The 26,625-nt window shown below is 41.0% G+C and overlaps 1 protein-coding gene across 2 annotated transcripts in view; it reads right to left on the bottom strand.

Annotated features, from left to right (window-relative positions):
- Positions 1-295: 295 nt before the first annotated feature.
- The window catches only part of magi3b (membrane associated guanylate kinase, WW and PDZ domain containing 3b), a 162,108-nt gene continuing 135,778 nt past the window's right edge, over positions 296-26,625 (bottom strand). Inside the window, exons 5-22 of one of the 2 annotated variants that reach the window (XM_086149942.1) lie at positions 25,809-25,977; positions 23,273-23,352; positions 22,433-22,490; positions 21,217-21,338; positions 14,383-14,574; positions 13,191-13,838; positions 10,881-10,912; positions 10,023-10,188; positions 9,833-9,927; positions 9,370-9,577; positions 8,093-8,275; positions 7,200-7,385; positions 6,778-6,874; positions 5,496-5,598; positions 4,990-5,127; positions 3,042-3,177; positions 1,608-1,699; positions 892-1,471 (exon numbers count right to left, since the gene is read on the bottom strand). In XM_086149942.1, the coding sequence (XP_086006068.1) occupies positions 1,650-1,699; positions 3,042-3,177; positions 4,990-5,127; positions 5,496-5,598; positions 6,778-6,874; positions 7,200-7,385; positions 8,093-8,275; positions 9,370-9,577; positions 9,833-9,927; positions 10,023-10,188; positions 10,881-10,912; positions 13,191-13,838; positions 14,383-14,574; positions 21,217-21,338; positions 22,433-22,490; positions 23,273-23,352; positions 25,809-25,977 (2,663 nt within the window). In that variant the 3' untranslated portion in view covers positions 892-1,471; positions 1,608-1,649. Of the gene's footprint in view, positions 1,472-1,607; positions 1,700-3,041; positions 3,178-4,989; positions 5,128-5,495; positions 5,599-6,777; positions 6,875-7,199; positions 7,386-8,092; positions 8,276-9,369; positions 9,578-9,832; positions 9,928-10,022; positions 10,189-10,880; positions 10,913-13,190; positions 13,839-14,382; positions 14,575-21,216; positions 21,339-22,432; positions 22,491-23,272; positions 23,353-25,808; positions 25,978-26,625 lie in introns of both variants that reach the window. The other variant, XM_086149941.1, reaches the window with a different exon arrangement.

The following is a 26,625-nucleotide window of genomic DNA, read 5'->3' as shown; positions in this document are numbered from 1 at the left end:
AACCCTGGATGATGGTGACACGTTGTGTCCACTACAGGCGAGAGGCAACACTTTTCTCCGTCTTTGCATATGGATCATTGCATTGTAATGCATGAAGCGCTGTTGGCGGTTGCTGTTCCACAGGAGGCTCCCAGGATTGGCACATACTCACATTTAGAAAATGTCTCCACTCGCAAGGCCCCAAGCACACCGCACATACACAAGTCATCAAAGATACCGAAAGAAGTGAAGGACAAAGTGGAGGTGATCTGCTACATGCCACGGGTGCTCTGATGAGATTCCTGTAAAAGACGCTGTTGAAAGACAAATCTTCACATGGTCCAGGTGATAAAAGTGGCACTGTTTATGGAAGAACTCTGGAAAAACAACGCTCTGAGGGTACTGTTAAATATTCCACGCCGCAGCTCAGGCCGAGCAGCTTCAATATTTTATCACAAAGGGCCACGGAGGACCTCCGCCTGGGAGAGGAGTCTGATTGAGCTGGGCACTTTCCAATCACCAGGGCTAATAGGTCCCTTTGGGCTCTGTGGGGTCCTGGGATTACTGTTCATAGAGGCCACAAAGTCATCCTTACTGATGTGTTCTTTGGAGTAGAAAAATGGGTCTTCTCTTGCCTTTGTCTCTCTCTGAGAGCCTATGGAACCTTTTCTTTGCGCCAAAGATGACAGGGTGTCACTTTTGATCGTTGCCTCTTTACTGACATTCCTGTCTTGTGTGGGTTTGCACTTGCCATTAGCCTCTCTCTGCCCTGAGCCTTTTCCACTGCCGGTCCTGGGTCTGAGAGACTGTCCTCCCAATCTAAAACTTTCTTTCTCATGGAAAGACATGGACCTCTCCCTTCTCTCCCGTTCCTGTGTGCCTCTTCTGATTTCAGGATTTTCCCCTTTGTAGTTTTTCTTTTCGCGAGTCAAACTCTCTCTACTGGAAGAGTCTTTTAATCTCCTCTCAGGGCCCTGCTGATGAACAATGTGCTGCAGGGTTGGAGACATAAGCTGTCCGTCTTGATGCTTCCCAGGGCTTGCTGGTTGTGTTTTTGTCTGCGTCTGAGACATCCTGTTCCCGCTCAGCGCTGCCTCTGGTGCCGGGCGCTCAGTTGTGTTGGGACTGTGGTGTTGCTCTTTGGCTTTAGGAAATGTCTCCCATGATTTCTTTGGGCTTCTTAGCTCTCTCGAGACCTTTGTGGGTCTGGTCCTCTTGAAGAAGGTCATATTCTCAAGGGTAACTGGAGAGAGCCTTTCAACCTCCTTGTCTGCCCACTCTCCACTCTCCTCCACTGAGCTTAAACCCCTGCCGCTGCGGAGCTTGAGGCCTTGTGGGCATGTGGCACTCCTGCTGTGGGGAGGTGTCAATTTGCCAGAGTTGGAAGAAGAAACTAAGATGGAAGCCCCAGTGGGATATGGACAGGACGGGGGTGATGTGTCAGATAGAAACATCTCTCCGGAACAGCTTGTGGGTGAAATGAGTTTTTGACCTGTAAAGAAAAAGCACACACTGTAGTTGGAGACAAAACAATAAATATCCCCTCATAAAAATAATCAAATGTGAAATTAGGAAAAGAGGGGGATTCATGGTGGTAAAGGGTGACAGAGTGCAAAAAGAAGGATTACCAAGATAAAAAGAGAGGAGGCCAGTAAAGGCATGTGAAGATGTTAGTGTTGGTGCTCAGTGTAGTAGCACACAGTAGAAGAAGCAGTACTACCTGCATCAGGAGCAAAAGAAGAACCAAAAGAAAGCAGATGGTTAGAGATTGAATGAATAAATAAACTCAATTGAGAAAGCATATCCAAATTATTACAGGCAGAATAATCAGAGACAATCAACAAGCAGATTAGATCATCATAATTCGAATAACATAAGGTGGAATTATGCTTTCGGCTTGAGTCTCCTAAAAAAGAACATTCAGAAAACAAAGCAAGTCCAAATGCCAATATATCTAGAAATAACATAAATCATTTATGGATTTAAAACACCACTTTGCAATTTTCGGTCTTTTTGTGAATGTGTTTAGGTGCACACTGATAAGATTCAGATAGTGTCACGTGGTTATGTAAAGAGCATGGTTTGGGTGGCAAAGACTGTTATCAGAGGTTCAGAAATAATAAACACCCAACTTTTTCCTCAGTAATCTTTTTAAACAGGGCATATATACACCGTAATCTAATTAGCCATGTTTCATTAAAATGTTAACATGAAGTGCTTGATACCTGCATGGAAACACATCATATCATATTTCTTGACTTATCAGTAAAACTCAGAGGCATTAGCCTTTCATAGATATCAGCACTCAGCTAGACAGTGTTTGGATGTTAAAATTTGGTCGAAAGCACATTCTAATATTCATGTTTTTAATTAAAGCTTAAATAATCAACTTGGACACCTGAGGATAAATCTTTCATCATGTAGGTTGAGTGAAATATTTGTTATCTTATTATTTTGTTCTTTTGCAGGACTCGTTATAAATATTTTTTAATGACAATTGCCTATTTAATCATTCAGGGATAGTGAGACAGGTTTATATCACACAGGAATTTGCAGAAAGTGATAAGCCATTGATGGCGTCACAGTGCTTCGGTCTCACAGCACGAAAGACCCTGGTTTGATTCTGACAAGGGGGCCTTTCTGTGTGGAGTTTGCATGTTCTCCCCGTGTCTGTGGATCCAGGGTTAGCCCTGGCTTCTCCGGTTTCCTCCCAGAGTCCAAAAAAATGCAGAAGGTTAATTTCAAATAAATTTGGGGAACAATTGCCCTGAATGATTGAATGAGTGAATGATTGGATTGTTTGTCTGTATATGTGGCCCTGCTGGCAGCCAGTCCAGGGCGTATGATCCAGCATCCCCCACAACCCTGAGTGCAGGATAAGTGGCAGACGATGGATGGGTAGATGGATGAAAAGCCATTGACAAGAAATACCAAAAAAAATCATCTCCTTATCACTAACAATAGGTTTTCAAGGTCCGAAGTGGTCCCCTCAGGGAAGACTAAAAAATTGTATTTTGAAAAGCGTGAACTGAGCTTGTCCATCATTTAATAAAATCACTTACTATCTTGTGCCAGGCCCGCCCCAGGTCTCAACAGCAGAACCACTTTATTTCCTCCAGCCTGGATGAGTTCAATAGCACGTGTGTGGGAAATGCCGCGAGCCGGTTCCCCATTTATCTCCACTATCTCATCTCCAACCTGCCAGTAATGCAGAGGAAAACACACCAATCAAAGCTTGGCATTGATAACAAACACACATGCAAATACACACACACACACACACATGCAAATACACACACGCACACACACACACACACACACACACACACACACACACACACACACACACACACACACACACACACACACACTTACTCAGTAACCCACTTGCAATCAAACTTAAGGATGCTCCACAACAACATGAACACCTGCTAATCAAAGACTGTAGAATGTATGTCTCATATAAACAGCCTTGTAATACCCTAGAGGTGGCCTCTATCATTGGAGGCAACAAAATAACACCCGATAGCGCGTGTAAACATGTCAGTTTGTAATCAGTGTTGACACTCGTCTCCATCCTCAGATTGGCAAAGTCATGCCCAGAGATCACAGAAGAATGCTTCCCGTGAGGAGATTTTGCTCTTCTTCTAACCTTCCCCATACTCTCTGCTCTCTCATCCAAATGAAAATGTGCTAATTACAACTCTATGTGGGGAATATTTTTTTACCGAAACCTTTGCAAAAAGGGTTGCAATTTCATATCACTCTCAATGAGACTGGAAAAAAGGCAGAGACCGGATGATAAACAATACAAAAGCAGTATCTTAATAGTCCAATACATAAAAAACAGTTGAGGTTATGGATAAGGACTAAACATAAGTAACTGGTGTAAACAATCAACAATCGAGAACAAAAATGAAAGCTTTACGGGGCATTTAATGAAACATTTAATACTATCAAAGACACAATGCAGGAGATTTTAGTCTTTACTCTTCAGCTTACTTCACAAACTGTAGTAAGTAATGTAAATTTGATTCAGCAATGTAACAATTTGCATAGTAGTTGCTTACTTTGTATTTGCAAATCTAATGTGTGCGTGCAGAAATGAGAAATGTGTTGTTAATGAAATCAACATTTTTTGTGGGGGGGGGATTAATGAGGCCATCAATTTCTCAATATTGGCAGTTGGCCTGTCCATACAAAATGATCTGAATGAATAGATAAATAAATCCTAAAAGCCTTGTATATAGCATACTATGTAGGCAAAGCGCTCTATGTACAGATGTATGCATAGTTGTATATAGAGCGCTTTGCCTGAGGGGTAATTAGAGTTCTAATTGGATTTCCGGGATATTAACTGCGCACACATAGCTTTATGGAGCAACTGGCTCACCAATGGTCACTGGAATAAACACATTGCAAATATATTGTTCTGTAATAATTTCTGCATGATTTGAATTGTTCCTCGACTAACTGATTGAAAGGCAATGACCAAAACAAGGAAAAAAAAAAAAAAAGTAATTAAAGTAGAACACTTCTAATAAGGTTTCGCAGACTGGGTTACAGCACTGAATTTCAAAGACCTCCACTGAAACCTGGTCAGTTGTAGGCTTGTAGGGGGTGCCTGTTTCTGTTCTACCAAAAAAATATATATTTTAAAACATGCATTTGTTCAGATTAGAAATGGTCAAAATAAAGTAAAAAAAAAAACAAATCCCCAACGTGCAAACACTATTGATAAGGGCCCCCCAAAATTTAGAAGATGCATTGTTTCCATGGGGCTCCGAATCTTTTTCCTCTTTAGAATAATCAGTTATTGTGTCTCTGCTCACCACTTTCTCGCTGCAAACTATCAATAATTCAGTCTCCATTGGCAGAGTCATAGACCTTTGGAATGTGTATCAACCTGCTGGTCAGCGAAGGGAACATCAGATAAAATCTTATCAAGGAAAAGATTATCTTCCCCATGTCAAGTGACCTAAAACAACCAAAAATAGAAGAATCACTCACATGGATCCTTCCGTCCAGTAGAGCGGGTCCATCCTCGGCCAGTCTCAGGATGTACAGGCCCATGTTGTACTCGGTTCCCCCACGGAGACTGAAGCCAAAGCCCCTGGGGCCCCTTTCTAACTCCACAGTCAGACATCCCTTTGCCACAAATAGAGAGAAATCTCTCATTAGCTTGACAAACACATGAGCAGGACTTCATGCGTAAGATGACACCAAAGCACGTTTTTTTTAATCTTTATTTTTTTCTAATCGTATCACGCCGGTTTGATTTTGCTTTAAAATTGAAGAACTGTCTATTTGACAGAAAATATTCTAAAAAAAAAAAATTCCCACGTCTCTTTTTTTCCTCAATTTCTATAGGATAGGTTCTGCATATATGCCATACTATATTTGTATTTCTACTCATATAGTCTTTGCTCTGGCAAAAAGTGAAGGTGGCAGCTACTAATGCCTTATGGGAGGTCTTTGCACCATTGATGGATTAAATTGAATTAAATTCTTTTTACCTGGTTGGGTCCAGTCACACACAATTTTCCCTTCTCAAGTGAAAGCGTTTTGTGGTCAGACCAGTTGGTTCCATCCTTTTTCTCTTCCAAGTCCAGGTTATAACTGTAACAAACCATGTGTTTTTCATTATACAAGGTAAAAAGCAAGCTGGAAGTCCTTGAGGTCATATTCAGGGGTTGGTGATAGCTGCTTGTTAACATTTGTCCTGTCTGAGTGGGTGGTAATCTATTCTAAGGTGTAGATTTGATTAATTTTCTCTTTATTACCGCAGTGTTTTTTATTGGAAGCAGCTTGTGGCTTTAAGATTCAAGGTCAAATGCTTTGCGCGAGCAGCTTCATTTTGAGCCTAATTATCGAGTGTGTTTGCAGATTAATTAGGATCACGGGGAAGACAGTTCCATCACAGTTTCAGTGCCATTATAAGAATGTTATATTAAGAACTGTGCTTAACCGCCTTGTTGCTTTTCTTGTCTCCAACATCTTTTCTCCTCTGGGGAAACTAAATGTAAAAGATGGCGCAATCTTTTGTTTTGAGCTACATTTTTACCGTCACGCCACATTTTGCTGTAAAATGTGTTCGGGTTGACACTCTGAAGTGAGACAACCGAGGGACGATAGAAAAGCACATTAATATTCACTTGAAATTGAATAGGATATTAAAAATGAATCAGATTTTTTACATACATTATATTACAAGCTGTGAACAGCATTATGGTTTCAAATGGTTAAAGGAAATTTTTGCAGTGACAAACAGATAAATTAGAAATGATGTAATATCCCTGGTTCTGCCCAAGACATATAGGATAATATTACATTAAGATGTACAGCTTTGGAAACAAAAATTAGATTTTAAGCTAGAACACAAACAAATCTATTTTTCCTCTTGTCTGCTATTCATTCATCTATATTGTTTTGGCTTGAGACCTTGATGTTTTGAGATGTATGACAACTCTCTCTGTTCTTTAGTTGCCTTTAAAGAGATGTTTAACTTTGAAATATTTTTAATTCAGCTCAGTTTGAAAATAAAACAGATGAAACTCAGACAAAACTCATATCAAACATCAAAGTCTGCCAGTCTGAAAGAAGAAATATCTTTTCATTTTCTGGGGGCGGGGGGGGGTGCCATCCATTTCCATTATATTCAAGAAATAAATAGCATACCCGAAATTCTGACTGTAATGATCTTGATGTCTGTTTTGCACAATAGGCAACAAGAAGAAAATACCAGGCAGTGTTCTTTGAATTATAACTGGCAGTCCCAAAATAGTTGCAGATCCTTACCGCTCATCGTGTAGCGCTGATCTTTGGCTGACAGCTCGGTGTTGGAGAGCTGGACTCTGTTTGGCCGAGCTGGCTCCGGATGGAGGACCCTTGTATTCTAAAATATATCCAGACAAGTAAAAGGTCTTGATACGCTAGAAAAACTTTTGATGACATATTTAATGTGTTGGGTAAACCTCTGCAAATCTACTTATCAAGTGACAAAATTATGGGAGATTGTTTTTTTTTTATAGAGAACCATGTTTTTTTTTCAAATGAAATACTTTTTATCATATTAAAATATGATATTAAAATATTAATTTTCTCATCACACTTTTGATTTCTTAAACTTGCAGTACAGCCACTTCCCATCTGAAGGCATCCACTTAGTTGAATTATGCACTTTCATTGAGTAGATGTTCATCAAGCAAGCACACACTCACCGTCCTCAGGAACCACAGTCAGGGTGACGACGTTGCCGGCATCTTTGATCAGTTGGACGATGTCATTGTGCGAGAGCTCAATGATGGAGCGACCGTTGACGGCCGAGATGCGATCCCCGACGTGCAGGAGCCCGCAGCGGTCGGTAGGACTGCCTTCGATGATTCGTCCGATTTTGTGCGGAATAACTGAAAAAGCGGATATGAAATCCGTTGATATGTCAAAGATTGATTTGAAAACCCAGAGGCAGATACTTTAACTCCTTCATGGCAGCTGGATGGGAGCAGGTGTGGGTCATTAGAGAAGATATCACAAAGAGAGCTTGACTGTACCATGAGCAGCATTTTAATCGGAATTGTATTTTAATGTGAAAGCATCCTTGATGGTGTTTTCACAAATATTCAAATTTTTTTTTTTTTTTTTTTAAATTTTGCAGCTTGAATTAATAACGATCGGAGTAAATGCTTTGTCTGCAAGAGCTGATTTTTAAGTTTTTGGGGAATTATTTCTTTCAAAATCTGACAAATTGGGAGGCTAATTAAGGCAGATTTTAAAATTACTTTCATGGAACTGATGATTATTTAACTATTCAACGCTTTGACGCCTCTTCATTAGAAATAGACAACAAAATGGAAATACTCTCAACAATATTTATGGCAAAGAGGAAGGTGTACTTTGGTTTGGTTTCCGAATTATTTGTGGTTCTACAAATCATCTTTTCCAATCTGCCTCAGTAACTGTGAAAACAGTCTCCTTGTGTCACAATCTGCACACAAGTTGTTTTTTTTCCCGTTTTTCCCCGTTTACAGTAAATCTCAAGCAATTCAAGAGGAGGAACACGAGTGAAAACATATTTTTGACTTTAAATATAGACTGTGGCAGACTCGGCTCTCACCTCCATGTGGCGGTTTGCTCTTGGAGGTGAGGATGACGAAGCCGAAGCCTTCGCTGTCCTTGCGGTGGAGTGTGATATCAAAAGACTCGTGGTCCAGAGCGCTGGGCATTGGTAGGCGAGGTAGTTTGGGAGAACCGTTCACCAGCACGGGAGCCATTTCCTGAGCCTCTTCCTCTGTCAAATCTGATAGGAATAGATATTTTGGTCCGTGTGTGTGTGTGAGTGTGTATGTGTGTGTTTGCATGTTTGCACTCACTGAGCAGTCTGAAGCTGCTTGAAGACTAATAATTTTAATTCAACCTTTACTAATCTCAGTGGGGAAATTCATTCTCTGTAATTAACCCATCATGGATGAACCATGACCAGTAAGCTGCTGTCTACCAGTGGCAAGGGAGCAGTTAGGGGTTCAGTGTCTTGCTCAACAACACTTCGACACACTAAAGGAGCTGGGAATCAAACCAGGCATGTTCGGTGACAAAGACGAGCGCTCTGACTCCTGTGCCATGCTGCCCCCTTAGGACTAGGGCAGACTAATCTAAATTTAAAAAGTTCAGTCATTCATTATCTATCGCTTATCCTGAAGTTGGGATTGCTGGGATACTGGAACCTATCTAAGCTGTCACTCGGTGAGAGGCGGGTTTCACCCTGGATCAGTCGGTCGCCAGTTGATCGCAGGGCCACACATAGAGACAAATAAAGATTCACAACATTCACAGGATTTTCAAGTTTTTTTTGCAATTAACCCTTTGGCATGTTTTTAGACTGTGGGAGGAAATTTGAGAACCAAGAGCAACATGCAACATGCAAGAGCATGCAAACTCCACACAGAAAGGTCCCCTGTGGGAATTGAACCAGGGTCCTTCAAGGTCCTCGAAGTGGAGGCGCCAACTACTGCGCAAATTGAACAAAATTAGCATATATTAGGACAAGGGCTGATAAATCTAAATTTAAAAAAATCATTCCTTGTATGTTCACTTGACATGGTAAAAACACATTGTTGCAAGGAAGAGGTACATTTTTATGAAACATGATGATGAAGGTTGCTGCAAAGAGCAAACTGCCTTAGTAGTTGAACAAATAGTTACAAAGTCCATGCAAAGCCTGGACTTAATTTTCTAAATCTGGCTGTAAAAATCACACAACTCCGCCTTTATTTGTTTGTCTGCTTGAATGCATTTTTCCAACTTCATCATTGAATTTAACAATCGGTTGATGTGTCAGAGGTTTGGGGGCGGGCGGAAGCTTTGGATGAGGTTTCAACTTTGCTGGTTATTTACCTCTGTAGATGACCTTCCTGCGTACAGTCAGCATCACTTGGCCATTGCGCGCTGCATTGGTCATGAGGTCCAGAACCTGCTTGTGTGAACGGCCTTTGACCATTACTCCATCTATGCCGATGAGTTCATCCCCTGCTCTCAGACGGCCATCTTTCTCTGCTGCTCCATTGGGCACTATAGCCCCTATGTACACCTGGGGAAAGACATTCTGACAGGGTGTCAGTATCAAAGTAATGCAAATTATAAACACTGTTAAGGGCCAACTAATATACATTTTTTGGAGTTATTCAAATACTTTTAGAAACTAACAATTTGAATATCATTTATGACAACTTTCAGGAATTATGCCTTTTCAGGCCTCAGACAGGAAAACAGGAGAATCTTGAAATAATTTCCCAAACCATTTCAGGTCACTGAAGAGATATTGGCTATTTTTTTCTCTGGTTGTGTTCTATTAACTTACTGGCTGCTGCGGACCTTCTCCTCCCAGGACACGAAAACCGAAGCCTGTTTCAATGTCTCTCTTTAGAAAAACATCAATGTCTTTGGTGTGAGGCTCTGTAAGACAAAGAGTACTCTGTGAGCAATCGGGGTTTCAAGCTGCATTTGTTAAAGGGTTAACAAACAATGCCAGACTTTTGGTTTCCACTTACGTCTGCTATCCAGCAAGGCTTTGGATTTCAGGTACATCTCTGTGGCATCTCGTTTTGGGGAATCAGCAGAGCGCAGGGTGCTCGTGTTGGAGTGGTAAGGTAGGGCTTGAGGGGCTGAGTCGGCAATGGCATCCAAAGTCTCGGTGCTGCCTGTCATTTCCTGTCTCTGGAACGATAACATCAGTTGTAAACAGCACATTTTGCTTTGCTTCGAGTGTCTTTATGTTAGAAGAGAGATTAAAATGGTTACTCTTTTTACTTAAACTACATCATACATCTTTTAGTGATCTTCTTTGAAGGACATCAAACATTCTATGGCCAATTCTCACAGCTCATTATCCAAGACGAGTGGCTAAGCCTAATGGTGATAAACTGCCAACTGCAATGAAGGTGACTTCATATGCCCTCATTCATTAAACACGGTCTGTTTTCCCTTCATATCGCTCTTATTATTTTGAGGGCTAAACTATGGGATTTGAATGTGCCATATGAAAAATCAAAGATCTTCCTGCAGCTGTGACAGGTCTTGGAAAGGGCAACTTCTTTATCTAAAACTGCTGTATTAATATTACCACCATATCTAAAGAGGCTCATCCATGCTTCATTACCATTGCAATCCCCTGACAATAGCCCTAAGAATATGAATTTTGAAAGGAAGTAATTAAGACCATTTTCTAGAGCAAACAAAAGGAGGCGCTCAGAAATGTAATCAATATTCAAATTTATTTCCATCATTTAATTTGATGCAACAGAGGCTTACTGGTAAAGCTCAAGGACAAAACGCTTTGGAATTAAATTGAGGGATAATTCCTCAAGGGGAAACAATAGTTAGGATAAAGGATAAAGGTTTTTACTCACAGGCTTTAGACTCTTCACAGGGGATGTTTGACCTATGAAGGGAAACAGACAGCAGTATATGGTGAGAAATGCTAATATGATTAAGAACAACAACAGCATCGGAGTCCTCCACCAGATGGCACTGCCTCTCTGACCGAGAGGCTGTCGCCATGTGCATAGGTTAAACCCGCAAACAGCTCCAAACTTGAGGTAGAGTCGCCGAGGAACGTTCCATTAGTGAATATACATCCATGTGTGATTAAAGATAGATGGGGAATATTAGGTTTACTTGTGTTACAGTAGATGAAACAGTTGGAGCACGGTATGGGGAGATGTGTGAGAATGCAAGCATTACATGCATCATGCATATAATTCAGTGGCTGATAATTCTCTTCCCTCTCTCTGCTTGCTGGGAAGCACACCCACACAGTGTATCTCAAGTGCTCGGATTGTTCCCTGCAGATCATCTCCTATCCGCCGCCTCCCCTCACACCCTCCAATCCTCCCCCCCGACTCCCCGCATCAACTGGATTAACTGTCCTCTGGAGCCTGCAGCCCCGTGGGGTCTCTGGACAAACGCTTGGCCTGATGAGGGGTTAATGGAGCCTGATGTAAAAGGGCGTGTGGTTACGGCAGTCTTTTTTTCTGCTTCACGATGGAATTCCTTAGCCAGCATAGGAGTTGATTACATGGAACATGACAAATGCACAATACAGTCACTGGGGACAAACACAATCAAAAAACCCGTCCTTGCTAAGTTTGGTGCATCAGTCAGCTTATGCTAAACAGGAATAATTCCTATCTTCTCAGCGATAACCTGAACCACATTCTCGGTAATAACATAATGACATTCAAATTCTGGGGGCGTAAGAAAATCACACTGTAAACATATTTGTACACTTATCTTTGTATTGATCTGTCACTGGCAGACATCATTCCTTAATCCCTGTACCCGAGTTTGAAATATCAACTACAATGCTACAATCCTTAACAGCCATTCAGGCTCCATCACTGCATCCCCATATATCATTTGGACGTCTCAAGTGTAGTAGGTTTCCAGGCATTGGATCCCATGAATATGACATAACACACCTGAAATAACACACAAATAGCTTCCACTGAGTTAATGGCCATCATGGAGATAAAACATGCATTATCTCATTTGGGTTGATCAGGAGAACCTGAGCCAGGCTCTGCATTGACTTATGTCCATGTATTGAGTGTAGCTGTAATAGCTCTGACAGTGATGGGTGTGGGTGTGTGGTAGAGGATTGCTGGGGAGTGGAAATATGGAGGAAGCCCCTGGGGACCTTCCTTCTATAGCTATTTAGTCACGGCTCTTTAAGGGACCATAGATACAGAAGCATGCACAAATCCACCGTGCTCTGCAGATGATCAAACCCAATCCGGGGCTCATCGAAAAGCACATTGAGTCAGTATGGTTGCTGCAGATTGATGTAAGAGACGTTTACTATGACCGAAGCCTGTACTCTCCCTGCTGCTCTCTCCACATATGTGGAACAAACCACATATCAACACTTATGTAATTCCAGCTTCTCAGATTTGTAACAGGCCACATTACGCCTCAATTAGAACAAGGTTGACAAAGCTCATGTGTGCTTGTAACAGGCAGAAATATGGGTCAACAAGCTAATTTCTGATCATCCTACACATGAGCCACATGTGAGTGAAACAACATGAATGCCGAGCAGTAACTGACACATTGGCATGGCCCGAACCTTGCCAGAACAGTACTGAGTTGTGGTACCCCCTTGCCAGCTATGACACAACCAAGCCCCCTGTCAGTATCAGCCCACTGACCTCAACTCCCACAGGGCAATGATGAAATGATTACGCCTTTCACACATGCATCGGAAACCTGAAATTATCAGGACACATCTGGAGGAGCAACAGGTGTGAATGCAAATGTCCAACTGAGTCAGATCAGTTATTAACAGTCTTGAACATTGTGTGACACGTTAGGATTTTCTTTTGTTTATTCCTGGCACAATGAGTCGTGAGTGTAAAACAAAGACCTGCTGCTGAAGAGATGCTTTTAAACATCTAGAAAACATCTAGATTTAGAAAACGTCCAACTGGAGAGAGGCGACCTCTGTAATGTTTAAAGACTTTACTCTCGACACACTACATCTAGTTTTGAGTCATTATTTTGAAGGGTACCTATTGTAAAATGCAACATGGGAGGTGGTAGAGCTTGGGAATTATGGATGAAAAGAGGGAAGAGACCCAAAGACAAAGAGTATCGCAAAGACAAACAAACAGATAACCCATAAAAACGTGCAGGCGTGGATTTCAAAAGTAGAGATTTACCTCCACGAAGCACCAGTACGTTGACCTCACTGCCCACTGGAAGGTCTTTCAGAATGTCCACCACTTGAGCGTGGCTCAGTGTTTGGACATTTTGTCTGTTTATCTCTTTAATGACATCTCCTTTCTGAAGGCCACTGCACCACTGCGCGTCCAAGATCATCTTCACCTTCTGGCCCAGTGGACAGTCAGCAATGGCGAAACCGAATCCTCCAGGCCCCTTGACCAGCGGCACGTTGACCAGCTCCGGCTGTAGCATACTTGTGGCAACATCTCCCCGCTCCGCCTGTCTCCCGTTAGGTAAGGCTGCAACGACTGGTCGGCCGCTGGAGTCTGTAGTGACATAATGGAGCTCCTGGGAGGAGCCATGGAGGACATCACCTTTCACAAGCAGAGGTTGTCCGTTAATGAGGGGCACAGCAGTTACGATCTCGCCACCATGCAAAGCTGGCTGGGGCTGATTGGCTGGCGGGGGTGGAGGAGGTGGGAGAGGGTCATCACTTTCTAGATCCACATCCGGAGGAAGCGGGTATCCACGGCAGAGGACCATGTCCACATACTGATTGATTGGGATGGACTGGAACATCTGCACCACCTCTGGATGGGTCTTCCCCAGGACACACATCCCATTGATCTCTACAATTACATCACCTAAAGGAGATTTAAAAAAGGAAAAGGAAAAAAAAACTGATCAAAGCTTTATTCAGTTTTCAATCTCGACATCACTTATTCTGTGGTGCATGCAGGCGCTTTTTTTTTCCTTTGTCTGATGGATCTTTCCCCCCAAAATGTCCTTTCCACATGAATGCTTCCTCCCTCCCTCCTTTTTTCATTGTGAAGAATTCTGTCACTGTTATAATGATCACACTCACACACCCAGAGCCCACAGCTGTTGATTTAGGCAGACAGCCACTAGACAAGGATAAGCGCAGCAAAGATGTTTCATATCCTCCATAATCATACTGTCTGCTATAAAACTTGTGCCCTTGTTATTGTGGTTATTGCCTTGTTGAACTCATGACACAGTGTTGAGACAGCACACAAAAATAAAATGAATGCTCTGGTACCAGTTGGCCGTGAAAGTGCTGTGTTGGGACCAGTGATTAAAAACAGCCATTTCAATGAGAATTCAGTCTAATTCTTATCATTTGAGATCTGTAGTGACTCACTAGTACGTCTAAAAAATGTTGCTCACCGGACGCCATCTTGTTGTCCTGGGCAGCAGGGCCGTCGCTGAACACGTTTTTCACTTGCAAGAACTCGTCTGTGCGATCACCTCCAATAATGGTGAAACCAAAACCCTGGGAGCTTTTTTTCAGTGCTGTGCGGTACATCTCACCATTCAGCTGGCTAGGATCAGCTGTAAAGCCGGAGACAACGCTTTGACCTGCAAACAGAGAGCACTTGTATGAGTGCATCTAATGGGTCTGTGTGAAGTGCTGAGCGACTGACATGTATTCACAACACTTGAAACAATAAAATCCATTCATGTCTGCGTTATATATCAGTCATCCACAAAATCATCAAAAGCAGTTGGTAATTTCTAATAAACAAGCGCAATGTTCACGCATAATCTACATAAACACTCATGAAACAGGGGAACAAATCACCAAATGAAATCATATGAAATAATAGCTTTCACTGTTAATGCACTAATCTGTTCCTCCTCCTGTAATGAACTAGAGTAGAGCAGTCATGTAACACCTCTGACAGTGTCCAAATTACCATGATGTACAAACACACATGCCCATACCCGCACATGCACACACAGTAGGTGACGACTAAGAATGAAAGAGGTTTGTCAGTAGAATAGCTTAAGGTCAGGGCGGCATCAGTATGGACCAGATGCCTGGCTTTGGCATAAGCAATACAACAGATAACCAGCTATCAGGGTCACACTGAATTAAACTGGGCAGATCCCTATCTGGTATTTCTTTCTTATCAGCACTTTAGATCACATCGTTTGTCCCTTCCTGCCTGCTGGTCAATGGCCTTGACTGCATTATAGCTTTGTGTTAAAAACAGCAGGACTGAGGCCAGGCGGGTCCAGTGATTGAAATCTATGATGAAAGAATGGGATATGACTGTCTAAAGTGGGGAAAAGTCATCGTTCTTGAAATAAGTTTTAAGAAAAGCTGCTAACTTCTACTTCAACTGCTAAATATCTGGAATATGTTGAAAATATGACAAGAGATGACAATTGCAAAGAAATGTAAATATGTAATTTAATGGCAAAATAACTGTTAACATCTCTAAGCTAACCTTTGATTAAATGTGATTCTAAATTTTAGACCCCATCAGCCTTCAGTAGTTTCTGTAGTCTGAGTAGTCTCTTTTGGTATTAAGGAAAATGCCCTCTCAACATGATTTCCCCAAGAAATCATGGCAACTTTATTGAATATTATTCAATAAAATAAAAATAATCATCAGTTGCAGCACTAGTACATTTGCAATTATTGGACATTTCGCTTTGATAGTGGGAGGTGATCCTGGCAGTCAAATAAAGGCAAGATTTAAATAACAATTACCAGTCTCGATATTTCCAAAACTGGTTGTGGGGACAGATAGATTTTAATATATTGATTGGGAATTTCCTTAGCTAGCTACATCATTTTACACCCCCCTCCCACCCCACCCTGCAACACTTAATGAACATACATCAGGTAATATGTAAAATATTGATATCAAAAAAATTCAGCAAAATACATACTGATACTGAAATGTATGTGAATAAAGCTGGAAGAGGGATTTTTTGCCAGGCTGTGATGAAATGGTAAAAGTGCACATAAGTCCAAGTGAATCATTCTTATGAAGTCTTTTGACTGAAAGTATACTTTCCACTTCACAGTGACTTTCACGACCCACAGTTAAATTGGACAAAATTACATCAATTTTCCTCTGAATGTTGCCCAATAACAACTGCTCTGTGAATTTTAATTGAAATCCATCGTCTGCAACTTCTCCATCGTTTGCACGGCAACGGCAGGATATGGGCCTCATTTCTGTTTTCAAGATCAGAGTGCTAAATTTCAGGTTTGACATCATGGAAGTAACAGAAAAGAAATGAAAGTATATTTTCTTCAGTTTTCATACCACTTATTAACAATCTCTGACATGTGAGAAGAATATAAATGAAGGCAGTTTCATTCCATCAAATGCAGAGGCACTTATAAACATCCACTGTCACCCAACCAGCTGTGAGCAAGTGGAAGTTATCACAGACAGTGTGGACTCCAGATGTCCGCACTGTTGCATGGATCAAGCAAAGCTCATTTACATAATCACATTCAAATTGCCTGATAAACTCATCATGATTTTTTTCTTTTTTTTTTTCTTTTGATGTTTCCTCCCATGGAGCATGAAAATAAACCATTCGACCTTGGTAGAGTGTGTGTGTATTTATAAAGAAAAAGAAAGGTAATGGAGAAAGACAGGGAGGAAGTGTGAGCACAGGCCATCTCGCATGCAAGAGTCAAAGGTAGGTCCATACTAATATACGATGATCAACGTTAAAAGCCTCTGGCGAAAAAAAGTAAAGAAAAAAATCTCCTCCATCTGATCCAAGACATCAGACCTCTATGGTTTTGATTTCCTATGCTCTGTAAATCTCCGGAGGTAATATTCAGCATCATCACGAAGACATCATTCTTTCTGTATCAATGGAGCAGCAACAGATGTTGTTTCCAATCATGTAACTGAAAGTGCAAAACTTTAAAAAGACGACACAAAAAGTACTGCATATCCAGGAGTTTACCGCTTGAATACACACAAAATGTACAATGACATCTGCCAATCGGAAAAAAGCTGACAGTGAACAAGTGTATACCAAAAGGGCATGCAGTCTCACTGTAAACAGTCTAAATCAAACCATGTGCATTTGGTTGTAAGATTACTTGTAACAGTTGTCTCACATTATTAAAGATAACATTCTGTAACAACTACATTTGACCAAACATTAATTAGCCATTACTTCTTCTGATAAACTTTATTTAGATTGGTCTTTTTGGGGAAAGAAAATAATCAACTATTCTCATAATTGTTGTCAAAGTGCCTTTATTCCCTATAACTCATTATTTGTAATAATCAAATAAACAAAAACTAAATTCAATTATTGATGTAAATTCTGAACAAATTCTAAACAACCAAAAGTAATGAGTGCATATTCCAAGACTTATAGACTTACACGTACAATAATGTATACCCCTAATACCTCACATTATTTTTATTGTTTTGCAAAGATAGTAATCATTTTGGATGAAATCAAAGTTCTTCACAAACACCGAGGAAATGCTTTCTTACTACAAGAATTAGTTATCGTTTACATTAATAATGAAAGTGATTACAAACCATCATTACTCTTCCAAATCTGCATATCTATAAAGGAAATTAGGGATTCAAGTTTTCTAAATTAAATATGGACACACAGCCATTGACCAAATCTTTGATGAGCTCATCAATGAAGAATAAAACCTTTAGAACATGTTATCATACTGCTCTTAATTTACCAATTGTGACCCACAGTAACATACAGTTTCTACTGCAGCTCCCTCCTTACCGGAGCCTCAGCGGTCTCTGGAGCTTATTCAGAATGTGGCAGCCTGCCTGGTGTTCAACCGTTCCAAATTCCCTTACACAACTCCCCTTCTTATGTCCCTACACTGGCTCCCGGTAGCCGCCCGCATCAAGTTCAAGACCCTGGTGCTCGCCTACCGGGCAGTGAATGGGACAGCCCCATCTTATCTTCAGGATACGGTCGAGCCACCTGTCCCTACCCGTCCCCTCCGATCTGCCACCTCTCGGCGACTGTCCACCCCATCACTCAGAGCCCCCGGCTGCCAATCAAACCGGACTTGGCCCTTCGCGGTTTTGGCTCCTCAGTGGTGGAACGAACTCCCTAAAAAGGTCATAATAGCGGGGTCGCTGCCCAACTACCACCGTGAGCTGAAAACATACCTCCCTCTTCACCAAGCACTACCCCACTAATCGCAATTAGCCCCCCCAAAAAAAGTGAATTGCACTTTTTGTAAGTCGCTTTGGATAAAAGCATCTGGCAAATGACCGTAATGTAATGTAAATACAGAGGTGTTATCTTATTACTATATAACTCTAAAGACTGATATTAGATTATCGGTCATAAATCATCAGGTAGAACAAAACAGATTTACATTTTGTTACATAATGATGACATAATTGAAATGCATTACAATTATTCAGCTGTCTCTGTAAGAGCACATTATTTGTTTGAAGACAATGATAATATCTGTCTGTATTAGTCAAACTAATATAAAGTATTTGGTAGAAATTAAAAATGCATAAACACAAGCTGGAGTATCGGAAGGTTTTCTTCTTTTCTACTTCTCCTTTCGTCTTTTCCCCTCAGGGTCGCTGCAGCAAATCAACCCTCTCCATCTAACCCTATTCTCTGTATCCTCCTATTTCACACCAAATACCTTCATATACTCTCTCACTACGTCCATAAATCTTCTCTTTGGTCTTCCTCGAGACCTCTTGCCTGGCAGCTCCAATTCCAGCATCTGTCAACCAATATATACTCTAACCCTCCTTTGTGCATGACGAAACCATCTGAGTCTGGCTTCTCTGACCTTCTCTCCAAAACATCTAACATGTGCTGCTCCTCTGATAGACCCATTCCTGATCCTATCCACCCGGGTCACTCCCAAAGAGAACCTGAACATCTTCATCTCTGGAACTTCAAGTTCTGCCCCCTGTCTGTTCGTCATTGTAAGTGTTTCTAGGCCATACAGCATCGCTGGTCTCACCACTGGTCTCACCACTGTCTTGTACACCTTTCCTTTAATTCTAGCCGATAGTCTTCTATCGCACAGTATCCCTGACACTTTTCTCCACCCATTCCAACTTGCTTGAATCTGTCTCTTCACCTCTTTTCCACATTTCCAATTGCTCTGGACTGTTGACCCCAAGTATTTGAAAACCTCCAACTTCTTGACCTCCACTCCCTGTAGCCTCACCGTTCCACCCGGATTCCTTTCATTCACTCACATATTTTTATGTCTTGCTCCGACTAACCTACATTCCCCTCCCTTCCAGAGCATACCTCCACCTCTCTAGATTTTCCTCAACCTTTTGTCTGCTCTCACTACAGATCATAATGTCATCTGTAAACATCATGGTTCATGGAGATTCCTGTCGAATCTCATCTGTCAGCCTGTCCATCACCACTGCAAACAAGACGGGGCTCAGAGCTGATCCCCGATGAAGTCCCACCTCCACCTTGAACTTCCCCTCGCCACTGCCCCTAGCATAGCCACTGTCTCAGAGTCAGAAGGTAAATGTAATCATTCTTTATACATGCTCAGTAGAAGTAATTATGACATGTTAGCCAAAGGGAAACTAAAACTTATGATCACGACTAGATGGAACATACATCAAAAGAAAAATTGACCGAGTTTAAAAAGAGAAATCATAAAGATCCATTTTTGACGCATTGCTAATACTTATTCCATCGAAGTTTATCTACACAATGTATGTGTTTCATTTTGTGGAAAGCAGTATAAGTGTCTGGAAACCTCCCAACTTGAACTTCTGTTAGCTCTCATGCCAAGAGCGTAACTGCTGACGGATGATCAGTTCCATCATAGCAGCCAAGTGACAGCTCACTTGGTTGTATTATCTGTAATCAGGGGTGAGAGAGCGGTAGCCTCGGCGCCTCCACACCTGGGCGGAGGGTGTCTGATAACCCTGGCCTCTCCAGTCTGCTGTTCCACCAGCTGGTGCCCACAAAAATCACCAAAAGCTGATTTCCTTTGCATTCCCACTCTCCTTTCCCAAAATGCCAGCAGCGCAATATACAGCGAGTCTGTCTATCGACTGTGCCGACACTTTAATCTATTATGTATAATCAGCAGGGTTTATGACAGTAGAAAAGCTTCTTGACAACCTTAAAAGCACACCATTAATAGAGCCTTGAAAATTGCTTTTACATGAATGAACCACAGGAGAAAAAGGCACATTCTGACACAATTGTGCAGTGACTTGTGTCTGACTTTCACCTGAAACTATATAGCATGTATTGCTTTCATTTCTGAGAAAACATGTATAGCACTCTTACCGAGACAAAAAGCTCATCCTTCACACAGTGTATAAGCCGAAGTAATTAAACTACAATTAAAATTCAGACATGACGATGTCGGTTATGTGTAGGGTGACTTACAGTAAAAAGAGAAATTGATTAAGCCGTGAATGCTAACCACGTAATTACAAATTGCTCCTGTTGTTCTGTGGTGTAGTTACAGAGATACAAGGGTAGATAATTGGGGCAAAAATGAAATGACAGAGTGATGGGATGGGCTCAGCAGAAAGAACAAACACCGCTTTCCCTCGAAATTTTGAAGGGGTGTTTTCACTAAAAAGGCAATAACTGTAATATCATGTTTTGTTTTGTTTTTCCAATATCTACAGTTTTAATATTATGTATACTATGCTGTAGAATACCGATTATGTGTTTCCTTTCCATATTAGCTAAAAAGATCACAGTTAAGTCATAGAATAATGACCTATGCAGATGTAATCACCTCTTCAAACTGGCAAAAATTAAAACAAAATGAAAAAAAATTGGTAAAAACTCTCTGAAACTCTTTCTATAGTAAGAAAACTGAAATATATACATAAACTTGAAGTAGAAGTAGAATCTTACTCCTTCTCACGCTGGAGATGTGGTCTATTTGTGTTGTTAAAATGGCCAAGCTGGCAGCGGCCTTTCTTTTCCATATGACCCAACCTTTAAGTCGAGCCAAAGATATCGCTCCAAGACCTAAGGCAGCATCAACACCCACAAGAAAGTCCTGAATATGTCATAATATCTTAAAAGGTCTTCATGGTTTACAGTTGCAGTATGGCCATTGTGCATTTCCATAAGAGCACATTTTAATTTATATGTGTCCTTCCCTTATATCCAACCTGGAGGTTTTTGTCTTGTTACACTTTGTGAAAACCCCCCCCACACACAAAGAAAAACCAAGAGGAAGCAAAAGTTGAAGAGCCAGTTTACCTTGAGAGCCTGCTGCTGCCACTGCTGCTGCAGCTGCTTGCTGGATGGCAGCCGTCTCCTGGCTCAGTTTCTTCTTCGCCTCCAGGACTGGGTTCTCAAACTGGGTTTTCTGGTTGATGTGGCTGTGACATGAAAAAGTTCAGGAGTATGAGAGGACTCATATGCACATGCTCACACGCGCACTCCTAAAACTTAATGAGTGTTACTGAACCATTTTTCTGTTATTAATTATGCATAAACATTACCTATAAATGAACCAGATTTTCTAATAGATGGATGCTTTAGTGGTGCCGATATTAATATATTCATAAACACAGCACACGTACAGCGAGAGGCTCCGCTTCACTTTGTATGGAGAACATTTAATTGAATATTGCAGGAAACGAAGCCCCTTCCCTACTGTCAACATCCTGTTCCTCTAAAACAGGGTAAACTGCCTGTTGTCCCCCTGGCGTACAAACTCAAGCTAGTGTTTCATCGTGAGCTCATTTTAAGACAAAACACTCGTAGCTACAAACTCTATCTATATCTGCCATTGACTCCTTGTCCAAACAGTGGGAGCTTCTCTCTTGTCACGTCTACCCAGGAGGCTTTTCGCTATAGTCAGACCAATAAAACAATGTGTCTTTCCATTTTCTTTTCATCAGTGCAGATTGCTAACTCTCCTTCCTCCTCGCATACCCATCGAAAAATCTCCCTTTTTCGCTCTACCGCTGCTATGATGTCTATGTTTTTCGGGCGTCTCCTGCAGGGCCGACAGACATAAATGCACAACAACAACACACATACTTGTGCTCTGTACAGACAGAGGTAAAACACGATGGAGGCAGAATCAAATATTGTGTTCGCATTCAGGTCAATGCAAGGGTACCCACTGAGTTTCATTTTGCCACCCACTGGTAAACAAAAGGAAGTTCCTGATCAGAATCTTCAGCAGATCCGAAGGTAAATGCTTCATCTCTGCATGGGGCACTATCATCGGAGCATCGCTGCCCAAGATAAACAAAATGAGCCATGAGGTAGATCCATTTGTTTATTTTTAGACAACAATGATTTATGCCGGTCCATTGCTAATGTACACTAAGCAGAGCATGCACTTGTACTCTGATCTGTCTTGGGAAATGCACTTGAGCATTTGTGTGTGTATGTATCATGTGCAACTGTGAGGATAAGTTTGGGATGATGGCTGATGACTGAATGGATCAATAAAACTTACTCTACGTAGTACGTGCCGTACTGCGGGTCATCAATTTCCTCCCAGCCGTAAGGTAATTCTGCAACAAAAATACATGCCAGTTAGAGGCAAATAGACAGATACGAGTAGGGAGGCACAGCAAATTCATGAAATGGAAGAAAAAGGTAGAGCAAGCACAGTATTTATTCAGCAGTCATCTGAGAGTTGTACCATTCAGCTTGGTGGTTCAGCAGCTACCATGTATTTTCTCCCCTGATGGCATTTAGCATAAGAAAGTAGCCATGACAATAGCCTACAATAATTTAGTGAACATTTCTGTGTCAACAAGCAGGCAGGCCAGAATGGCTAATGTATGTAATGCCCTGCTGAACATATCAGGCAGAAGGATAGAACAAAAGAGTGAGGGGTTGGGGGTGGGTGGGAGGGGGCTTTTCACGCAAGAAAGCGCTTTGGAGCCGCTTTTCAGAAGCAACACACCAACTCACTTCCCCTTCCGCCTGTAAAAAATCCATTAAAACCAGGCTAGAAGGGTCCCACTCTTTCAGCTGTGGCCACTCTCTGTCTATGCATGCACTTAAACACACATTAGCATCCTGGGGATGGCAAAGCATGTTTGAAATTCATTAAACTAGACCTTGGCGCAGGAAATCCCATGTTAGGCCATGTGAAAAAGATGCTCCTAAGTGACGTGTAATTTCAAAAGGATGTTAAATATGACCTCAGTCGTTGATTTCATTAGCTGGGTGAAAACGCGTAAAGTGATAAATATTGTATTACAGCGTATGCAGCAGAGGTATGTCTTTAGTAGTTAATGGAGTAAATGTATGCTTGAGTAGAGCAGCTGTACCCTATTGTACATACCTCCATCTTCGCATTTCTCAGGGGGCTTTGCCTTCTTCGCCAAGCGGGGATCCAACCAGGTGGTTGTCTTAGTATTGTGGCTGCGGACCACAAAGAGCAGCGGGTAAATATCGAAGAGCGAGGCCGCCCGTCAGCGCATGAGAGCACATGCTTTCCAAAGTAATGTGCTCTCTTGAGCGGGAGTTAGGGAGGTTACAAGATTTATCCACTGAAAACAGATCCATTGGTTCACTTTTAGCTGTCATATTACTGCTTTTGAGAAGAGGTGGCCTTTTAAGAGCAGAGGAAAAAAAAAAAACATGACAATGAAACATGACACGCTCATTTGCGGACTTATATGTTTACAGAGGAGGGGTTTAAGATAAACCTGAAGAAAACAGACTTTTAACCCGAATGTAGGTGCACATATGTGCTCCCACACATGCACGCACTCACATAAACATAAGCCTCTGAGCGTGGTGTGTTTACTCAAACTGAAATTATTGATCGGTTTAGAGACAGAGCTTAAGCTGTCTTTGTGAGAAGCTATGGTGTTAGGTAAAGAAAAGAAAGTAAACTCCCTGAAACAAACATGGTATAATCTAAAAATGTATTACCATGAAGCCCTTAAGCTTGTTTACACAATCTGCTTGCTGCCAAAAATAATTTAACTGTTTTCAGCCAGTGGAGGAATTAAGATGTATATGTTTTTTTTTGTTTCTTTTTTATCCATTCAGATCTTCCCTTTTTGTGATGATAAAGTCATTTTGAGGAGATGGCATCAATTATTAATTTCAAGATGATGAAAAATTGAGAGAATTGCAAAAGATGATGATTCGCATAAGGCTTTGGGTGATTGCACTCAGCAAATTAGTGACTGGAAGAGATATGAGCAAGTGTAAAATTAACAGCTGATGAGACCCGGTTTAAGAGTGGATGTTGCCCCACGGCACATATTTGCTTAAAGGAAAAAAAAAAACACATGTACTACATATTGAAACTACACATAGCAGTCAGATCAGTGATGCAAAAGTCAGCAAAAAATATACAATTACAGGCAGTAAACAAAAATAATTTGTCACTATTAGGCATAAAGTGAGTGACCACCAGCAAAACATTACATCCGCAAAAAGGAAAGAAAAAAAATATTAAAAAAAAAAAATCAAAATTTATGTATGGAAAAAAAAAACAACCGCTGGAATATCTTTAAGTCAATATATCCATATATCTGCAGAAAAGTATATTAAAATCAACACCAAATTATTTGAAAATCAAGAGGATATGAGTGATTATGTTTAAAGAGAGAGCAAATGTATTGCAATCATTAAAGTATGTCTATCAAATCAAAAAGCAAACAAACATGTATCTGTTTTTCATTTTGAATAAGGAAGAAGCTGTTGAAATAAACACTGTATAACACGGGATATACAAATATCGCATTCATTTTTAATATAACTTCTTACATGAGATCCCCAGTGCGATAGTCAGATGACACAGTTACCAGAAGTGACAGCTGAGGAGTCCACAGATTTTAACCTGTATTACTGGTGTAACTCAGCAAACTGTGATCACACTGGATTTGCCTGAAGATGTTTACACCTTTTCATATTTGACACTGGACCAGAAAAAAAAAAAAATCAACAAACAGTACGGGGTGAGGTAGCAATTGCAAACAAATAATGATTTGAAGACCGCGCTTCAATCCCACAGTTCTTAGTGAACCAACAAAAACAACCTTTCATTTGTGGTAATTCCTGCGAACAGCTGGCCAATTTATTCAAACAGCATTATAATGCGTGCTTTTGTCAACCCGTGGATTAGAACATATTTGACCCTCTAACGGTACTTTATGGCAGAGGGATGGCGTTTGATTAGCCTGCCTCCGAATGAGCTACGTATTTTTTACTTATGTCACCACAGAGCAGACCAATTGTTTTGTAAAATGTGAGGTAATCTAATACTGAATTGCAGCGCATGTCCAGTTTCACATTCAAATATTTTCAATGCAATAATTTTGATTTCGTTAATGTATTGGTAATCTGTAAAATGCCAGAGAATGGTGACCACAGGGGTCATGTATATATTCAGTTTTCACATTTGAATATGGCATAAATTAAAAAAGATAGAGTCTCATGATGATCTATTTTCACTAGAAACGACAGCGAAGATTTCATATATTCTTCCCTGATGGATTATACATAAACACTTGTATATTTTTCTGTGTGAATGAATTTCCTGCAAAGTTTGGTTATTTTCAAGTGACTTTCTAATGTTTTTGACTTTATTAGTACTTTAATCAGAATTTAATGACTATCACTCATTTCCAACCTTGGTTGAAGTATTCTGTCATATTTTCTAAAAGTGCTTTGGTTGTGCAACTTTCCGAAAGTAAATTCTTGATGTGTGTAAACCTTGCATTTTCAAATGACTGATCATTCATTTATCCCTGAAATGTTCAAATATTCATAATGGCAGATGACTATTATCTTTATTTCATAACACACCTATTTTTCATCATCACGATTCAGCCCATGGTGTATTTGTGTCTTTAACTCACTCTATAAAGTAGACCATGCCGGTCTCAGTGTATGCCATCTCCCAGTTAAGGGGCAGAGGCTCCAAGCTGTCGTCCCGGGGAAGGGAGCTCCATGTACGGAAGTCCATGGTGCTGCTAGACTGGTTGTAGCTGGGCACCGCCTTCCTCCAGTCTGTCCCCTCTTTGAGCTCTGGAAGGAGAGAGGAGAGAGGACGTACTAGTAAAATGAGAAGTTTTGCCTTCAGGGGAATCATGCTTTCCTATTTTCTTGCTTGATGCAGGGGCGTGGAGCGAAGGCCAGTGTCATTCATAGGATTTGCATGTCAGTGTTGGTGTATGTTTGTTCGCCAAAGGCTGTTTTACATTTGCATGTTCACACAATGTTAATTCTCTTGTCTGTGTGTGCGAACATTCCCGCTGGGTTGCAATGACTGAGCCATGGACTCGCATTTGATCCCGCAGGCAGTTTCTTTATGATAATATGTTAATAAGAATTTCTCTACACATATAAAATATGTGCTCCTCTTTAATGAGAAACGGGACTAAAATAAACCTGAAATATAAAATGAGCACCTCCCGAATTCATGCGGCACTCGGTTCCTTCCCTTGGGACGACGAGTTTAAAGGCATGAAATAAAATCATTCTTTTCTTTTCGTGCGGAGCTAACCTCACAATGCTGGAACAAAAAGATGTTCCACACCACACACAAAAAAGTATTTCCAGAGGGATGTTATTTCTTAAATATTCTTCTAAATGTGTTATAGACCCAGTCAGAAATGCTAAAAATTAATCAGCAGAGCACACACTTGATTCCTCACTGGCACGCGCGCGATATGT

This window comes from Fistularia commersonii, chromosome 7, assembly GCF_037954325.1.
Source record: "Fistularia commersonii isolate RoL2024-O1a breed Wild chromosome 7, RoL_Fcom_v1.0, whole genome shotgun sequence".
Taxonomy (NCBI): Eukaryota; Metazoa; Chordata; class Actinopteri; order Syngnathiformes; family Fistulariidae; genus Fistularia; species Fistularia commersonii.
Note: the sequence above shows the minus strand (reverse complement) of the source record. Positions and strands in the feature narration are given on the sequence as shown.